At 51.3% G+C, this 20,178-nt stretch overlaps 1 protein-coding gene across 1 annotated transcript in view; it reads right to left on the bottom strand.

The window, feature by feature from the left end:
* Nucleotides 1–1,615: 1,615 nt before the first annotated feature.
* Cacng4 (calcium voltage-gated channel auxiliary subunit gamma 4) overlaps nt 1,616–20,178 on the bottom strand; it is a 60,057-nt gene continuing 41,494 nt past the window's right edge. Inside the window, exons 2-4 of the mRNA XM_032912409.1 lie at nt 9,383–9,466; nt 4,033–4,173; nt 1,616–2,855 (exon numbers count right to left, since the gene is read on the bottom strand). Of these exons, the coding sequence (XP_032768300.1) occupies nt 2,317–2,855; nt 4,033–4,173; nt 9,383–9,466 (764 nt within the window). The 3' untranslated portion in view covers nt 1,616–2,316. The remainder of the gene's footprint in view (nt 2,856–4,032; nt 4,174–9,382; nt 9,467–20,178) is intronic.

The raw sequence follows: 20,178 nt of genomic DNA, 5'->3' as shown, positions 1-20,178 counted from the left end.
AGGACATTTTAAAAACGTTTTTATTTAATTAAAAAAAAGACGGAACTAATAATCCCAAACCACTGATGGGTACAGGGTCACTGGGGCTTAACTGGTGAAACACACAGGGAAGCGGGGGTCGGGACAGAGGAAGGGCAGGAAGGTGGTCTCAGACCGCGTGTCCCTTCAGACAGGGAACCAGATCTGAGCCTGTCAGCAGTAGGGTCCAGCTCTACTCCCTTTGTCCCACAGGAAGGGAAAAGCTGGAGACCAGGGTCCCCAGAATGACGCCAGCAGCCAGTGGGAGAAAGACCGTGAGGGCTGGGACAGCTGAGGCCTTCTCCCTGTGTTCTACCCCTCTGTCTCTTTTCTCCTAACTCTTTCTTGGAATGGGCCTGTTGGAACCGGACAAGAGGTAGGAGTCATCGGAACACAGCTTTCTTATGTGGAATCGTGGAAACCTCGGGGACCAGGGTTGGGATGATGGTGGCTTGTGTGGAAGTTTACCACAGGCTGCTCTATTACCAGAAGAGACATCAGACTGGTCCTGGGTCTCCCTGGGGGCTGGGGCTTCCTTCAGCCTCATTGGACGTTATAATGGTGGTGAGGACAGGGGAGGGTGGGCGGGGAAGGAGGCAGGGAGAGGGCCTGCAGCAGGGACAGACCACACACGTCTTGACATTGGCACCTCACTGCTGCACATGCTTTGACACATACTGAGGAGCCAACCTGGCCAGGAGGGAATGGTTTTGAGCAAGCACTAAGGAGTCTTGGCATGCTCACGTCTCAGCTCACCAGCTCATAGGCAACTGGCTATGATACGGGTTGTCTTCTGGTGGTGGTGGTGGGCAACAAAGGGCGGGCAGGAAAGGACAACTGGACCTGGATCTGAACTCCGAGTTAGCCTAGGTGGGGTGGGCTCCATGAGCAGGTGACTGAGGTAAGAATTGGCTTGTCACTTCTAAGTGAGACAGTTACGGGGGACAGGGGCGGGGGGGCGTCACAGATGACTGTTCAAAATTGGATTAAGAAGTCTCAAAAAGTAAGAAACAGTTGATCCTTAGAAAGCACGTGTGTTATAGAAAAGAGGGTGAGTCTCGCTTTCTGGAGAGTTCTTTCTAAACGGAACACGCTCATGGGGTTTCGATTTTTGTTCGCCTCAAGGAGGAAGAGAGGAGTTGGTTGGACGAACTGTGGGACACAGAACTGATCCTTGGATTCGGGCAAAGCTAGAAAGCCCAGCGTGGCCCCTTGAGTCAAATGTTCACCGAGTCCTGGAGCGGGCAGAATAAATTATCATGGCAGGAGTTGGGGGAGACGCTGTTGATCTTTCTGAGGATAAAGAGGTGAGTCCAGCTTGATCTTCGGCTGATGTTCTCCGGGATGCCGAGACTCCCAACCGAGTGGAAATGGATGCTCTTTCTTTCTTCTTTTTGGTCTCTGCCCACTCTCAGGTTCCCCTTTCTCAAGCTTGCACATCTGTTCCAGAACACCAGTTTGGAGGTGGGGGCATGGCCTGACCCAGCAGGGCCCTCTGCTGCTCAGGGGACAGAGTGGTTCCTCAGGCCAGTGTGGAGGGACAGAGCCGAAGGCCACATATCCACCTTCCCTCAGATCCACGAAATCCTCCAGACCACCAAGATGAGTCAGTATGTCCTGTATATTCTGAGCTCAGCAGAGACTTCCAGAAGCAGGTAGGAAAAGCCAGCAGAGCTTCTGAATTTGCCCTGGACTCCTGGTCTCCTGAGGTGGAGAGAAGCCGGCCGCAGGACAGCTCAAGGCCGAAGCACCAGTTAGCCATAGAGCTTTCTCTTCAGGATGGGTGATATTTACAACCACCAGATCCGCCAGGGTGCCAGACAGGGAGAGGCTGAGGGAGACACAGAAGGGAATGGAATGAGCTTAGGCTCATTCCGGGGCTCCCGGACACAGGAACTTCTGGGTAGGAAACAGACGATGGGAAACCAGAGGTCCCAGTATCTAGAAGAAGCCTTCCTGTGGCCCGATGCCCGGTGAAGGGGGATGCGTTTGGCATCTGGCATGACTGGTTTCCTGGTTCCCAAGAGGCAGGCTGATGCAGCTTCTGGGAAATTCTTAGGCCTCCTGGGAAGTTCCAAGATCACAGAGGGCAGCAGAGAGTCCGCCTTCGGTTTCTACCTTATCCCTGATTCCAATCTCCCAACTTCCTTCACTCTGAGCAAGCCCATGGCATCTTCTGGAGGCCAGGGAGGACTGCGCTCAGCTCCAGTTCACTGTCTATAATCTTAAGGGTCACCCTGTTCTGTGTTTCACAAACAGCCACCTTGGGAGAGGCCTGCGCGGAGAGGGGCGGGTAGGTCACACGGGAGTCGTCCGCCGGTTCAGCATGCTGACGTGGAAACCCTCCTTTAGGTCCTGTTGGAAGAAGTCATGCATCTGTAGGAAGCCAGCATCCTGATCCGGACTGTAGCTGGCAGCTGTGGTCACCTTGAGGGGTTCTCTGGACAGCGTGTACATGGACAGCTCACCCATGGGAATGGCCCCCGTGATCTTCAGGCCCACGGGAGAGGCATCTCTGGAGGGTGAGGCCTCGGTGGACCTCGAACTGGACCTGGAGCGCCGTCGCCGGTACCTGTAGCTCGGCATCCTGGAGTAAGGAGAGGAGGAAGAGGCCTTGAGGAACTCCCGCTTGGTCTTAAACCTCAACTCTTTGTTTTTCTCAATGTAAATGTTTACAGCCAGAACGCCCACGGTCTCCGCCACAATAAACGACAGGGCTCCAAAGTAAAAAGACCAGCCGTAGTTGTAATGGTTCTTCTTGTCTTCGTCACGCTTGTCACTGGGGTCGCCCGTGTTGCTGGAAATGTAGACGATGATGCCGATGATATTACTGAGGCCTGAAAGAAAAGCGGGTCAAGGAGAGAGATGGAGGTTAGACTCACAGCAGGAACGAGAGAATGGGCAACAGGCTTGCTGAACGTGGGATGGTGGCCAGTCTTCTCCGCAGTGAATGTTTATTTATTATGGTAGTCTATCTATTTTTAATTTTTTTTGAGATGGCATCTGATGTAGCCCAGGCTTGCCCTGTTTTATGTAACTGGGGATGACCTTGAATTACAAGCATGGACGACTTCAGCTGGCTTGGTAACTAATTCCTTTTTCTTTATACCCTCTTTTCACCCCTCCCTCCTTCCTTTTTTCTTCTCTCTCTTTCCTTTTGAGAGGGTCTCATGTAGCCCAGGCTGGCTCAGACGCCTCTAGGTATCTGAGGATGGCTTTAAATTCCCGAGTCTCTGTTTAAAATACTTATTTTATGTGCATGTGTAGTGGTATTTTGCCTGCATGTCTGTGCAACACTTGTCTGCCTGAAAAGGCAGGAAGAGGAGGGCATCAGATCCCCTATAACTGGAGTTACAGATTGTTGTGAGCCATCATGTGTATATTAGGAATCGAACTCCGGTCCTCTGTAAGAGCAGCCAGTGTCCCTAACCAGTGAGCCATCTCTCCCAGTCAGGAATTCTTTTGCTTCTACCTCCCAGCTGCTGGGATTACAGCTGTGCACCACCCCAGCCAACGTGGTAGCTCGTTTTTCCCCTAAGTCCAGTCACCCTGTCTTACAGGGCAAAAACTCCCTTGGGTCTTGGCATCCCACGAGGCCTCACATTCTTTCCTCCTATCCAACTCAGTCAGCTCCTGACCCTGTTACACGTTTGGAAATCACCCAGCACCCCGTTGCCTGGTGGCATTTTGCACATCGGATTTTTTGCTATGAGGTGCAATTTGAACACCATCAAATTAACCTCTTGGACGGACGCAATCCAGTGGCACATAGTGCGCTTACAAACGCGTGTGTGACCCTTTATGACGTGTGAAATCCCATTCGTAACGCTGTCATCTCCTCAAACAGAAACCCCATCCCTGCCCCAGGCCTACACACCTGGCCTCTTCAAGTTACCCATGGCTGTGATTTCAGAGCGCTCTCCCACCAGGAAGCACATTCCTGGCATTGGAGAGCACGAGTTCAGGTGCTGCACGATAGCCTCGGCTCCTGTCCGGAGGGGCAGCCCCGCATACCTGCAGCCACAAAGAGGATTCCTGCACTGAGGACAATGTTGTTCTTGCGGCTGTAGATCCTCCCAGCGCCGATGCAGAGCCCTCCGAGCAGGAGCAGAATGGTGCTGAGGATGGGGAAGACACTGGAGGCTCGCACAATGCCTAGGCCAGGGTGGGAACAAAGCAGAGGAGTGAGGTCAGCCAGCACTCCTGCCACGGCCACATGTCTCTCCCAGGCGTCCTGCTGCTGGACCTTGGCAAAAAAAAGTGGCTCTAGGTTGGCTGTTTACTCTCTCAGAAGCCAACTGACCATAATCACACCTGCCTGCGGGCCGCTGGGCCTCTTTTTTGGGTGTGGGTCACACTTCCTCCAGACGAGAGGAATCCAAGACCCTCACTGACACTGGAGAGGCCACAGCGACTAATGTTCTGGTAAGGCGTTGATACAACAGCTCACAGTCCACTAAGCTCTCTCCTGGATGGTCCCATAGGAGCATTGGAAGGCTGGGCAGTGGTGTGTCTAGAGCCAGCTCTGACCAGTGGTTGGGGGAACAGGCTCTAGCACATGAAGTGGGACTAGGTGAGAGACCTGCTCTGTCACACGCTGTGTGTCCTTAGCCAAATCGCTTCACTCTTCTTTACCCGCTTGGGAGAAATGGCTTTAATAGTTCAGTTCCCACTTCACCTGCAAGGGGCACATTCCAAATTGCGACTCCTATAAGGACCCTGTGTTTTCTTATGTATATATATGTACTCACAATAAAGTTGACGTTTTCGTTTAATGCTACTGTTGTGTGGATGCACGTGCCACAGGCCATGTGTGGATGCCGGAGGACAAGTCTGTGATATTAGTTCTTCCAACTTTATGTGGGTTCCGTGACCGTGACCAAACTCACGTCACCAGGCTCCTTCCTACACATGGCAAGTGCCTTTACCTTACCTGGAGCCATCTTGCCAGTCCACCATGATAAAATCTAGTGCACACACACTGGACAAATCAAGTGTAGGAAGTGGCTGATAGCCGCTAATAATAAAATAGGATCGCTGCAACAATACACTGTAATAAAAAGCTAATTAAAAAAACCTACGGGTTCTTTATTTCTGGCATTCCCCATTTCATAAGTCTAAATTGCTGTTGGCTAAAATCTCGGAAATTAAAGCCATGAATTAGCGGGGGCCACTGTGCTGTGGTTGGTTGTGTCCTTGTGGGGTGATTAGCACAAGGATGGCTGCAGTATGCACCATCTAAGTGGCTACTTATGTTCAGCAAGTCACCGCTGGGTCTGGTGACACACGAAGATGTGCAAGCTCACAACGTGCGTGAGTCACAGGAGAGGCGGCAGGGCAGGGCACACCAAGATGCTGTCCATCACACTGGCCAGCAGGACCGTGTCTGCTTCCTTGCTCTACCCCTGACCAGCAGGGTTGGAGGCAGGGCCGGGAAGTTCAGAGACTGCCGGAGTTCGCTGTTTCATAACTTGGCCACAGTGGTGAAATGATACCAAGCTGGAAAGGTTGACTGTGTCCTTTCCCCGTGGATGTGGCTGCCTATGGGAAAAGGTATTACATATGCATTTAGGGACCTTAGGGGCCTCAAGATGAGACCATTCTGAATGAACCCAGGACTCAATTTCTGTTGCTTTCAGTCACGCGGTTCATGGCGGTTTGTTACAGACCCCTAGGAAATGAATACCCACCAAAGCGCACAGTAGCCTTCTGGTCCTCACCCTGAGTGTCTGGGTGGATGACAAGGTCAGAGGAAGAGAACAGATTCGTGGGAGATGCTCAGAGCTTCGCCTCCTCTGTGTCCTCATAGTCCTAGAGAAATCTAGTTGCATGGACCTCGGTGGTGCCTTGGGGGGACTGTGAGTCAGGAAACGCGGGCAGGTGCCCCTCCTGAGCCAGCTGATTGGCTTGGGGCCTTGCAGCCTCTGAAGGCAGTGTTTGTCTCCTTTCTGTACACCCACAGTGTGAACCCCTGCTCCACAGAGAAGGGATTGTGTGGGGGCATTAAATGAAACTCCTCTCTCTGCCACTTCCTCCCAGACTCCTCTTAGCTTTCTTGTAGTCGCAGGCCCGGGAGGAGGTTTCCTGTGTGCTTCTCAAACGTGCCTCTGAGCTGAGATGGTCAGACCCGAGTCACAATCCTGCCCTGCCTTCTGCAGACCAGACAGAGGGTCCGGAGAGGACAGTGGGGGCCCTGTGGCCCAGAGACACCTATCCAGGTGAGTCCTGCCAGCATCCGTCTCTCGTTACATGGACTTAGATGCTCAAGTGTCTTGCCACAGGGACTCTGATAAGCTGGAGTCAGTCATGCCCCAGTGAACACATCCAGCCATGGAAGAGGAGATATATCTGGAGGACGGACACAATCTTACAATTTACTCGAAGCCCCACTGTGCGCTCACAGTTGCCTGGGTACCAGCACTGTGGCTTGGCACAGGTGTCGGCCATCTAACTGGAACCTAGGAGGAAGGTGCCAGGCCTGGGACAAGCCAGGCAGGGACGATGGGGATAAGACACACCCGAGAAAGAGACTCTCCACAGAGTGTGAGGTGGTGACTCCCTCAGACCCCAAGCTGTGAGTGTGCAATGCTCTGAGGCCTCCAGGTACCCAGTGCAACTCAAAATGCAAGTCCAGTCTCTCTCAGGAATGTGAGGCTAGAGTTGACTTGTTTCTTGAACTTTCTAAGATCGAGGAGCTGCCTAGCCTCGAGGCCGGCTGGGCTGCTGTCTCACAGGCCTCCCCTTGCCACAGAAGCTTCTGTTTTCCTCAGACTCCTGTACTCTGACACCCCACAGAGGACAGAGCTGTTTCCATGCTCCTGTATCCCACTGACTCAGGATGGTGACAAGTCCATGACAGAATTACATTAAATGAGTGAAAAAAATAGATGACATCATCCTATGAGCCGCCGGAGACCTCTCTCCAGGGATTCTCTCTACACAGAGACCAGAGGGCTGAATACTGGGAATCAAGGTAACCTGAGACACACAGGCCCTGTGACCACAGGGACTATGACCCTCACAGGTTGGTACACAGCTGGCTCTAGGTTTCCCTGTGTCCTGAGGGAAGGTGGAAACCAGTTTTCAGGGACCTAGCTCTACAGCCACCGATGGACACACAGTAGCTTGTTACGGACCAGCAGGTCTCCCTGGGGATCTTGTACATTCGAGGATATAGCCTCTGTGGGAGAGACAACTGTCATATGGACCTTATCACTCTGAGGCAGTCCCAGACCCCTGGGTACCCAGGGGTCACTGCTGGTGGGAGAACCTGTGGCATCAGGGCTGAAGTTTCTGCTCACGTGCTTTGTGCGACTCCAGACCCTTACTCTGTCCTTCTCTATCCCATCCTGGACCCCAGGAGGCTGACGGTATGGACCAAACCATCAAGGCTCCCAACTCTGGCTTTTGGAGAACTATATCACCGATAGAGACATTTCCCAAGGCTTCTCTCTGCCAAGCTGCAAAATGAAGAAGCTGCCAGGCTCTGGCCTAAGAGTCTCAGCTCTTGCCGGTCAGTCTGTCCTTCCAGCTCCCTTTCGTGAGCTCAGCATCGCAGAGCCGGAAGGATGTCGCTCACCCGTAATTTATTTATGCAAGCGGCCTTTCTTGAGTTTCGCCGTGTGCAATCTCTGCCGTCTACGGCTACCCTAAGGGGCCCCTCGTTTACCACGTAGAGTGTGAGCTTCCAGTACTTAGAATCGGAGGGCAGGAAGGCAAAAGGGGAGAAGATATGGAGGTGGGTTGGAGGTAGGGCGCTGGTCGTATTATTTCAGGTTCTAGGCCTGGCTGGAGCAGCCTGACATGGCCTCAGCTCCATGGGAACCGCGAGCTGTTCTATTTCATCAGATGACTCATGATCCAAATCCTTTCTTGGAGGGGGAAGAAAACGACCCACAATCAGGTGCACGGTGAATTATGCTCTCTCTAGGACACAGTGGTATCGATTCTCTGTGTGTGAGGCTGGGCCTGAGCCCCAGGGTGCTGCCGGAAGCAGCTCTGTGTCTTTTGGCTGATGAGGAGGAGGGAGCAACAGGGAAAGCATCCATTTCTAGCCCTTCTCTGGCTGAGGTTTCCTCCTTGCTGGAGGTGTCCCTCGTGGACCTCTGGATTGACTTTAAGAGCAGGGGTAGCCCATCCTTTGGGGTCCGGCATGTGCTGTGGGTACCAATGGGGAGGCATAACTCAGTCCCAGGATCAGGTGGGAGGGAGCAAGGGCTTAAGGGCAGTCCATAGGCAGAGGCAGTGGCTACATTAATTAGTTGGAGCTGAAGGGACTTAGGGCCACCTGTCAGAGGAGGCCCTGTCAGCTTCATCACCAACTGTGGGATACTTTTAAAAAAATTTAATTATGTTATTTATTTACATTCCAGCCATTGCCCACCTCTCAGTTCCACCCTCCCACAGTTCTACATCCGACACACTCCACCCCCATTCCCTGGAGGATTGAGCGCATGTTCTCCCACTGAGGCCAGACCAAGCCGACCTCTGCTCTATGTGTGTGCGCTCCTGGTTGGTGGCTCAGTGTCTGGGAGCTCCCTGGGCGCTGGGTTAGCTGAGACTGCTGGTCTTGCTATAGGGTCGCTCTCCCCTTCAGCTTCCTAACTGACATGACTCCTCTCAGAAGCAGTGTGGTGAGGTAATCCCTACAGAGTGTGCCTCAGATGCTCTACCCCCTCAGGAGGATGTGGTAGCTTTTTCCAGGGCTGGGCCTCAGAGCTCAGGCTGGCCTCAAAGTCTCTCGCTACACAGCAGAGGAGCACCTTGGCCTCCTGGTTCTCCTGCTTCTCTACCTTGTGAGTGTTGATATTATTAATCCGAACAGTCATACAGGGCTCAGAGAGCTCATATCTTTTCTTTTCGTAGAACTGGAGACCGGGTGTGGTGGGGGTGGGGTCTCCTGTAACCTAGTCTAGACACAAATTTACTTCACGGCAGGAGATGTTTGACCTCCATTCCTGATCCTCCACACCTCTGGAGCGCTGAGATTACCCAGCCCATGCCGCCAAGCTGGGCTTAAACTGTGCTGGGTAGGGAGCTGTGCACACGCTAGGCAAGCACTGTACCAACTGGGCTATGTCCCCAGTGGAAGTCCCTACCCTTACCTTCACTTCCTCCAACAGCGGCCCCCTGAAGCGCTATCCTTACTGCTTGGGCTTCAGTGTTTCACCTACCCCCAAATACTTAGTGTGTCAGGTCTCTCCTGCATTAAGCCCGCCCTCTGAGCTCAGGACTTCTAAATGAAAATGCTCACAAGCCACCCCCGGGGTCAAAGAACTGGAGCCAAGTCCACAGGGCTCACCTCTCTAGCCCCTCCCTTCCTCTCCCCTCCTCATACAAAGCCGCTGAGGTACTTGTCACTCACGGAGGAGGTACTCGGAGCTGTCGTGGTCATAATCGTTGTCCTCTGGGAAGTGGTTGATCCGGAAGCAGTGCCCTTTGTAGATGCCTGGAGGAAATGAGGGGGAAACACAGGCTGTGAATGTCCCGTGGGTTCAGACAACCATTTGTTCTAGACATTGAAGCTCTGGGCAGGTCACAGGGCAGAGAGAAGAGAGGCTGAGTCTGAAGTCCCCATTGCTTACTGTCCCATGAGGATACAGGCGCACACGGAGGTCTTGCACACTGAGGTGAGCCTCGATCAGAACTGTATCGTTTATGGTTAAGCCTTGACATCCTCAAGGATGGAACAACACACCTCACTGTCGGAGTGAATCCCTCCCACCAATTGCTAGCGTGGACTCAGATTCCGATCTCCTCAATCTGATTGAAGGCAAAGCCAAGAAACTTCCACGAGGGTACAACTATCTCCCGCCTGGCTTTCTCCTCTCCATTTGGAGAGGTCTTCACGGCGTAGAAAAGCAGAATTTCTGGTTTATTTCGTAGCTCAAGGACAGGTCTCCCTTCCAGAATCTTCCATCCATTTCCTCCCAATTATCTGTCACCCTGCAGCCTGAAGATGCCCACCACTAAACACAGCAACAGAGAGGGAGTCACATGGGGGCGGGGGTGTCATGCCACTATGTGCCTGGGCCTGCCAACTCCTAGTGCCTACTCAGCCACATGACTCTAGCGGCCGATGGCCAGAGAGCTCTTCCTCCCCAACCCCCTAACTGGTCAGCGCTGGTTTATTCCCAGCTTTAGCCAGTTCTTCTCTTGCTGCTGCTGCTGCCAAGCACCCTGCTGGCTTCCAGCAGCCTGGCCTGGCCTCCCAGTGGGTGGGGACAGTACTGGAGGCTGGAAGTGTGCCAGGAGCACATCTGTCTTCCTGTGTGTCCAACTAAGGTCTCCCTGCTGAGGTGAGAGCTTGCCACTCTCCTACCTGGTGACACCCGAGCTGCTGACCAGCTGCTCCACTCCGGGCTCTCCCTCCCCTCCCCCTCCCTTTGGCTGCTGCTCAAAGACCTGTGTGCACAGCAGCAGCCAATGTTTCCCCAGACCCCAGGTCAGAGGTGCAGGAGGCAGACAGAGCGTCTCAGAGGAGGTGTCTTGGGTGGGGTGTGTTTTCTGTGGGAACTTGGTTAACCTTGAGTCCCCTTGCCCATGCAGTGGCCACAACCTTAGCTCTCATCTCTAACCTCAGCTCTCAGATCCCTTAGAACCACGGGAGATGATACCACAGAGAGGCACTGAGGTAGTTCTTAGCCCTTGGAAATGAGTCAGAGAGATTCCCTACTGCTGGGCCCAGAGCTGCCTGTCTTCTACTTCACGTGTCCCTGAGTGGTTGAGTCAGTGAACAGGAGCTGGTGAAGAAGGACTAACAGAATGGGCTGGGCCTGGGATGGCTGAGGGTAGGTAGGCTGGCAGACACTCGAGTGGGACAGCCACTGCCCCCGCCTCATTCCTAGGACCCGCCCACCCCAGATTTAAAACTGTTTCCACAGACCCAGAACTAACTGAGTGGGGTGAACAGAGCTCTCTGGTCCACCCCAACTCTTCCTTTTTCCCTCCCTTCTTTTTTCTTTTTCTTTTTCTTTTTTCTTTTTTTTTTTTTTTTTTTTTTTGCCACTTGATGGGTCTAAAGAAAATCAAGTCACACATGCTTGCTGGAACAAGTCAAATGACAAGAGGTTGGAAAAGAAGAAAACAATCTCTGCAGCTTGACAATCCTGCCTCTGACTTGTCTTGATGGGCTGGCTGTCTTCCTACACTCTCCCATGCACATGCATACAAGCAGGGGTGTCCCCTAGTTTTAAGGGGTTCTGCGAGGTGATCCCAAGTCCTTGCTCATACTAAGTACATATTCTACCCCTGGATATTCTCTCTCTCTCTCTCTCTCTCTCTCTCTCTCTCTCTCTCTCTCTCTCTCTCTCCTTTTAAAACACCTTATTTTGAGTTGCTATAGACTCACATGCCCATGTGAGGCATGAGAGGGGCTTGGGAGACGGCTCAGTGGATTAAAGTGCTCACCACTCGAGCATGAGGACCGAGTCTGAGTCCCCAGCACCCATGCCCGGTTTGGTGGTATCCTGTAACCTCATAGTGCAGGGTGAGGAGGTGGGCAAAGAGATTCTGGGCACACCAGCCAAGCAGCAAAGTCTAGCCAATCAGAAAGATCCAAGTTCAGTGAGGAACCTCCATCTCAAAACATGAGGTAGAGAAGGCTGGGGTTACCGCATGCGAGTGTGGGGACTGGAATTCAGATCCCATGAGAGGATGCCAAAGTCTGATGGGCGAGGAGGCCTGCCCCGTAACCCAGGGTGGTGTGCCCGTAACCCAGGGTGGTGTGCCGGTAACCCAGGGTGGTGTGCCCGTAACCCAGGGTGGCATGCCTGTAATCCTAGGGTGGTGTGCCCGTAACCCAGGGTGGCATGCCTGTAATCCTAGGGTGGTGTGCCCGTAACCCCAGGGTGGTGTGCTTGGGGGTTGGTGGGGGAGAAGATACAGGGAGTTCAGAGTAAGCTGGCTACTTAAAATAGCTTAAATGGTGAGACTTGGTTTCAGCTAGACACTGCCTCAATACCCAAGGGGAAGAACGAGAGAGGACCCAACAGTAACTCACACACACACACACACACACACACACACACACACACACACACATATGTGTGCACGCACACACATGCATGTATACCCATGCATACACACATACATGTGCACTCACACACATGCACACCCATGGGCATCCACATATGTGAGCACACATGTGTGCACATGAACACACACATCCACAAGTAAGCATAATAATAAACAAGAACCATTTCAAAGTCAGCTTCTGGCCCCATCACATGCCTGCACTGATGTGCACATGCAGTACAACCAAACACACACATACGTGAAGAGGAGGAAGTAATATGACATGAGGTGACCTTCACCCGGCTTCCTGCTAACACCTGAGAAAACTAGCATAGTGTCACATCCTGGGTGGTGACACTGACCTCATGTGTGATCCAGAACCTTCCATCACAGGGATTAGCCCTGGGCGCCCTTTGCTTTTAGTCACACCCATCCTGTCTACCCCAGCTTCTCCAGAACCCACAGCAATCACGGTGGGGTTCTCCATGGTGGTAGCTTTGCCCTTTAAAATGTCAACCCATGGAATGTGTGGCCCAGTAACCTTTAGTGGGTGGCTTTCTGTACTCAACACAGTTCTGAGGTTATCTCCCCGTTTGTGTGTTGGTGGCTTGTGCCTTCCATGGCTGGCAGTGTTCCACAACAAGGAAATCTCATCCTCTGCTAAGCCATGACCCATCGAAGGAGGTCCGCTGTTTCCAGCAGTGCCGCTGTGGGTGTTCATGTTCAGGTTTTGGGAAAGAATATGTTTATTACCCTTCTGAAACAAACGCCCAGGGGTGTAGTAATTGTTGGGTCACAGGACAGGAACACTCTTAGTGTTAAGAGAGACTGTCCTGGAACTCACTCTGTAGACCAGGCTGGCCTTAACTCAGAGACCTGCCTGCCTCTGCCTCTCGAATATTGGGATTAAAGGCACACGCCACCTCTGCCCAGTAAAGTTTTCTTTTCTAATTAGAAAAATAGTAAGTTGATATTATCCAAACGATGCTTAGAAGAGCCCTAAAAGGAAGTCACATGGAAGAGAGGGTTATAAGAGCCCCACCCTTGCCCAGCACTGAGGAAAAGGGCTTTAGCTACCTAAGGTTGTCCTGTAGTCATTCCAACTGCAGACAAAGCTGAGATTCCGGAAGCCTAGCTTGTACTCACACAGAGACATCTGCTCCAAGCATCTTTCCGATATATTTCACTGCTACCCACTCTACAGCTAGAAAATGATTTAACTAAACTTGTGAGTTGATTTTTACGGCACTGGGGATTAAGCCCAGGGCTTTGAGCATGCTAAGCAAGTTCTCTGTCACTGAACTAAGTCCCATGTCCTTAATTTATTTTATGTAGACTCGTCAGTAAGATCTTGCAGTACATCTACCCATTTTCATAGCTTTTGTTTGTTTGTTCTGAGACAGGGTCTCACTCTGTAGCCTTGGCTGGCCTCATCTTACGAGGTAGACTAGGCTGGCCTTGAATGCAGGAATTAACACCACCAGGCCAGGCCTGTGACTTTGCTTTTAAAGTGCTGGGAATGGAACACAAACCCTTGTGAATTAAGCAAATGCCCTGATACCAAGCAACATCCATAGCCTGTTAACTCATTGTGTGTGTGTGTGTGTGTGTGTGTGTGTGTGTGTGTGTGTGTCTGATGAGTGTGTGGTGTGAGTGTGTGTGTGTGTGTGTGTGTGTGTGGTGTGAGTGTGTGGTGTGTGTGTGTGTGTGGTATGTGCGAGGTGAGTGTGTGGGGTGTGTTTTGTGCATGTGTGTGTGGTGTGTGTATGGTATGTATATGTGTGTGGTGTGCATGAGCACATGGGTACACATGCGTGTAAATGAATATGAGCGTGCATGTGTGGAAGCCAGAAGTCAACTTTGGGTGTCCTTCCTCAAGGGCTACTGACCTTGTTTTTTGAGGCAGGGTCTCTCATTAATCTGGAACGTGCCAAGTAGCCTAGGCTGTCTGGCCTCTGCAAAGTCTCTGCTTCTCTGGGGCTGGAACTGCAAGTACCTGTCAACACTCTTGGCTTTTTACTTTGGGTGTTGGGGATTGAACTCAGGAATATATGCCCGCATAGCATTTTACTGACTGAATTATCTCCCCGGTGGCTCATTCTTAAGCACGTTATTTGCAGTGGCTGCAGGAATGTCTCCATGTCTAGATCTATTCATACATGGTGGCTCTGTTCATACATGGTGGGTCCCACCGTTTGTGGGAGAATGATCAAAGGGAGTCTGTATTCTGCAGTAGTGTTTCTAGTCTTCCCTGCCCCTCCCCTTTGCTCCTTCCTTCCCTGCTTCCTTTTCCTTCTCCCTGCTTCCTCACATATGTAGAGAGAGACTAGCATGCATTAGAGAGATGGGCATCACTGTGGTTAAGTTTTGCTGCCCTCAGAGGCATCCTGCAGCCTAACCTGCAGTAGCTATGAAGGTGCCTGTGACAGTCAGCGTTCCACCACTGTGACGTGACATGGGAGGTGAACAATGGTGAGAGAGGAAAGGCTCATTTCGACTCACAGTCAAGGCTCCAGTCTGTCGTTCTTTGAGCCTGTGGTATAGCATTTATTAGTACATCAGGATGAGAGGGGGAGGCTGTGAAGCCCCATTCACTTCACGGTGGCTGGGAGCAAAGGAAAAGGAGCCAAGGTCTCCATCTCCTTCATGGGCACACTCCCAATTAACCAAGCCTGTTCCGACCAGCCCCACCTCTTCAGGACCCCACTGCCACCCAATAGAGCCATAGCGTGGGGAGCAAGCTTTAAAAGCTGGGCCACTGGAGGAGGGAATTCTGGCTTTCTAAAATAGCAGATCCTTATTTTAAAAGAGGGTCTTGCAGACGAAATCAAGTTATGAGGGAGTCACTCAGGGTTTTGAGGGGCCTACCCTAATTCACATGTGGCGAGCTAGATCCAGAACAATCAATTCTACCCCATCACTGTCTGAGGAGGGAGTGGGTGATGGAGAAGGTGGTCACCCACTGTTTTTGCGTCTAATGAACAAAAAGAGAATGATTACTCCCTGACCTCAAAGCTAAGAATTTGAGATATTTCCCCTAACCGTCCTGATTGGTCAGACATCTTTAGTTATTCTTTGCATGGTGGCTCCATTCCCCCTCCCATTAGGGACAGCTGGAAAACCCATGTCCTAAAGCATAGCAACCCAACATTGACTTCTGGTCTCCACACATGTACCCATTTATACGTGTGTGTGTGTGCATGTGTGCACACACACAGACACACACAGACACAGACAGACAGACAGACAGACAGACAGACAGACACACACACACACACACACACACACACACACTCACTCACATAGCCTAGTCTACATACAAGTTCAGGCCAGCCAGGGCTACATAGTGAGACCCTGTCTCAAAACGAATAAACACCCAGACTGTGTCCTCCCTCTCCAGACCCCTTGCTTCTGTTAATGGGACCTAGAGTCCCCGTTGCCTCAGTTTCCCTGGGAGTTTTCCCCACGAGAGTTACCTGTTTATGTGGAGCTCAACAGTTTCAGGCCTGGGAACTTCACATTTATCTCTGACAAGTTTAATTTTATTAGCATCGGCTCGAGGCAATTAACAGGGAGAAAATTAATGGCCAATGAGAGAAGCAGGAGAGGGAGCTGTTTTCAACTCTTGTCACTGGAGTTCTTTTTCAGCAAGACTGAACTCTGCTGTGCTGTCAGCTAAGTGACTCCGAGGTTCTTTTTAGTGCATGATGTGACTCTGGGTACAAGAATACAGAGGCACTAGAAGCGGGGTGCTCACAGGAACACAGTGGCCCTCTGGAAGATGAGGAAGCTATTGGCGTAAGAGTTTGTGAGTCACGTGGCCCCAGGTGAGTTATGTCCTCATCTGTCAAAATCAGGAAGGGGCCAGAGGGGCTGCTCCTGATTGATTTCCATGGCTTCCTGTGGAGGTATGCATACGGGTCAGCATGTACATAGACGTCCACTCATCTCCTTCCACCATGAGCCACTTCCCCTAAAGGTGTGTGTGTGTGTGTGTGTGTGTGTGTGTGTGTGTGTGTGTGTATGTGTGTGTGTATGTATGTGTATGGTGTATGTATATATGTATGTATATGTATATATTTATGTGTATATACACGTACATATACAATACACACATACATACATACCAACATAGGAAGTATCTGGAAAGAAATTTCCTAAATGGCAGGACTAATAAGCGAGCTAAGTCTGTGAATTCCTTTGTGTTTTCTGAACTTTCTGCCACAAACCACAAAGCTCATTTAAGAGGCCAGATCCTTTAATTGTAAGAGAAAACACGGTGATAGAAGTGTATCTGAAATGACCACAGAGGTGCTGGCTGTGGAAGCCGGTGAACCAGGCAAGATCTGTGGTGGCAGGAGTGTGTGTGTGTGTGTGTGTGTGTGTGTGTGTGTGTGTGTGTGTGTGTGTGTGTGCATGTGTGTGTATGTGTGTGATTCTGTGTGAGTCTCTGTTTGTGAGTGTATGTATAGGTGTGCATTGGGTGTGAGTTTGTGTGTGAGTGTATGTGCAGTGTGTGAGTGTGTTTCTGTGTGAGAGTCTGTGTGTGTGTTGAGGTGTGTGAGTTTGTGTGTGTGTATGTATAGTGTGTGAATGTTTCTATATGAGAATCTCTGTGTGTATAGGGGTGTGTATGTGTGTGCATTGTAGGTATGTCTCTGTGTGTGTGTGCATGAGAATGTGTGTGCGTACGCATGTGCAGTGGGATGGGGGTAGCCTGTCCTTCCATGATCCTTCTGAAGGTCATACCTCAGGGCTAAGCCATCACAGAGAGCCTGGGTGACCCATCCCATGGACTCAAGGGATTCCAGAGACAAGACTTTCAGTATAAAAGCTGGGTGGTTAGTCACTCTTTGAGTCATTTGAAGGATGTTGGCACCTGACACTAGCCTTGGTGAGAGGCACCTTAGCAGCCCATTCTAATTAAGGGAATCCCGGGGGAAAGAATGCCAGCTGCTCTCTTAATAATAACAGTGATCATTCCCCAAATCCTTCATCTCCTGCATAGCCTTTCCAGAGCAGTACCACTGGAGCCCTGCAAGCACCAACAGCAGCTAGGAGCACCTACCAGGAGCACACAGACACCCTCCTGCCCACCTCACATCTGCTGCAGCCATCAGCCTCGTGCATATGTCCCCTGTCCATTCCACGACTCAGCCGCACCAATTATTTCTTGCCTTTTGCTCACAGCAATGGGTAGGTGCCTGAGGGAGGCAGAGCTCTGCCGGCGTCCCTAGTTACCCACCCCGTAAACTCTGTGCAAAGGAGCACAGCAAGTGGAGAAACTTCTAGACTCTGTCCCTTGGGCACTGGTTCTGTGGTCTGTTCTAAATGACTTCTGGGAAGCTGGGGCCAGGGGTTCCTTCTTCTTCAGGTCTGGTTCTCTAGGATGGCCACTCCTTGTTCTTCTCTAGGACATGTGCTACTTGTAGACAAAGCTGGACTTGGTTTAGGCCAAGGCTGATGTGCTGTGTGGATTCTGTGCACCAGTCTGTTGCGTCTCTAATAACAAGGCTCCTCTGGAGACGAAGGGAGGTACCTTGGAGAGGTCTAACGATGTTCTTGCACAAGCCCATGACAGAGGCCCAAGGGTGGAGCCCCTAGGCGTTTATTCACACATTTTATCAAATGTTGGAAAGCTAAAAAGAGGAGAGCGAGGCCAGTTGTGTGCTCGGTAGAGTAGCTGCATGGATCCAAGTGTATCTCTTTGCTGACTCTACGCTCCTTGTCGAATGCTCCACCCCGCTACCCTGAAGCTGCCTCCATCTACACGGAGGGTAGGCAGCATGGGTACCAGGCTAGTGTAAGAGAAACTGCTTCCTGAAGCCGGGGGAAAGGGCAGTGTCTAAGTCTTGGAATGAAAGTCAGTGTGATATTAGCCAGGGAGGGCGAGGCAGGGGTGAGGGGTACTAAGGGATCAGTGTAAATAGAGGGCAGAGGAGGCCAGGAGAGGAGGGTGCTCTGTGGGACGTGTCTGTTCCTTCACAAGCCTTCAACACACGTTCGTTCCTTCATCTTATTCACCCTCAGTGCTATTTACATTTGCTTGTTCATCACGCATTCATTCACTCCTCAGCCGTGGTGGTGTGTGTGTGTGTGTGTGTGTGTGTGTGTGTGTGTGTGTGTGTGTGTGGTATATTCAAAAGTGTGTGTGCATAGTGTATATATGTGGCCTATTCAAAAGTATGTGTATGTGTGTACATAGTGATATGTGGTATATTCAAAGGGGTGTGTGTGTGTATGTGCAGTGTATATGTGTGGTATATTAGGTCTTTGTGCACTGAATATATGCAGCATATTGAAAGGTTGTGTGTGTGTGTGTGTGCAGTGTATATATGTAGCATATTCAAAGGTGTGTGTGTGTATGTGTGTGCAGTGTACATATGTGGTATACTCAAAGGTTGTGTGTGTGTGTGTTTGTGTCTGTGTGCAGTGTATATGTGTGGTATATTAGAAGGTCTTTGTGCACTGAATATATGCGGTATATTCAAAGGTGTGTGTGTGTATGTGTGTGTGTGCAGTGTATATATGTGGTATATTCAAAGGGCTGTGTGTGTGCAGTGTATATATGTGGTATATTCAAAGGTGTGTATGTGAGTGTGTGTGTACAGTGTATGTATGTGGTATATTCAAAGGTGTGTGCGTGTGCAGTGTATATATGCATTATATTCGAAGGTGTGTGTGTGCACCCATCCTTAGGCATGCACACAGGCCAGAGGATGACATCTGGTGTCCTGCTTTAGCAGCCTTTGCCTTGTTCCCTGAATCAGGTTTCTGGCTGAACTTGGAGCTAGACCTGGAGACATCATGCCCCAGACTCTCCTGTGTCTGTCCCCCACAGCTCCCAGACTCTCCTGTGTCTGTCCCCCACAGCTCCCAGACTCTCCTGTGTCTGTTCCCCACAGCTCCCAGACTCTCCTGTGTCTGTCCCCCACAGCTCCCAGACTCTCCTGTGTCTGTCCCCCACAGCTCCCACTCTCCTGTGTCTGTTCCCCACAGCTCCCAGACTCTCCTGTGTCTGTTCCCCACAGCTCCCAGACTCTCCTGTGTCTGTCCCCCACAGCTCCCAGACTCTCCTGTGTCTGTTCCCCACAGCTCCCAGACTCTCCTGTGTCTGTTCCCCACAGCTCCCAGACTCTCCTGTGTCTGTCCCCCACAGCTCCCAGACTCTCCTGTGTCTGTCCCCCACAGCTCTGGGGTTATAGGCACCCATGGCCTCCTCTGGATTTTTATGTGGGTGCAAGTACCCAAGTTCAGGCCCTCGTGCTTGTGTGGCCAGTGCATTACTCCGCTGAGCCATGCTCCAGCCTCCTCAGATGCAAGATGGCCAAGCACACTGCTAGGTGCTGGAGGGGAGGTGCTCGTACAGACCTCCTGTCGTGAGGATGAATTGAGACCCAAGAAGATGAAATAAACGGCCATCTATATCATTTGACACGCGGCATGGACAAGGAGGCTGGCAGGCGGCAGCAGCCAAGGGAGGGTTTTAGCTGTGGACAGTTGTTCAGAAATTGAACCCAAGTTCAGAGCTGGAGGGTGGGATAGAGAGGCCAAATCCAGGGAAAGACTCATGCAGAGGCTCCCTACCTTCCAAGTCAAGTCAGGAAGACTGGAAAAGAACCTCAGATGTCATCCCAAAGAAACAGTGAGTGAGTGTGTGTGTGTGTGTGTGTGTGTGTGTGTGTGTGTGTGTGTGTGTGTGTGTGTGTATTCCAATCACCCAAATGCAACCACTGGGTGTATGCATTGGAACATCACACTGTGCTCCATAAGTCTGTCCAGATGCATCATACAGGAGAGAACTTAGCCAGGTGCAGTGGCACAGCCTATAAGCTCAGCATTCTGGGCATGAGGGTTGTGAGTTCAAGGCTAGCCTAGGCTATACAGGGAGATACTCTCTCAAAAGTTACAATCATGGGGATGATGCCTTTTCAAACCAGAGGACCCAAGTTTGGTCCCCAGCACCCATACAAAAAGCAGGGTATGGTGGCACAGCTTGTAATCCCAGCACTGCGGAGGTGAGGTGTGGGTCTCTGGAGCTTGCTGGGTGGCCAGTCCACCCGAATCACTGAGTCCTGTCTTTAAAATAAAAAAGTGGATGCAGGCTAGGGAGAGGGCTTAGCGGTCAATGTGATTTTTATGCAA

Source organism: Rattus rattus, chromosome 9, assembly GCF_011064425.1.
Source record: "Rattus rattus isolate New Zealand chromosome 9, Rrattus_CSIRO_v1, whole genome shotgun sequence".
Taxonomy (NCBI): Eukaryota; Metazoa; Chordata; class Mammalia; order Rodentia; family Muridae; genus Rattus; species Rattus rattus.
Note: the sequence above shows the minus strand (reverse complement) of the source record. Positions and strands in the feature narration are given on the sequence as shown.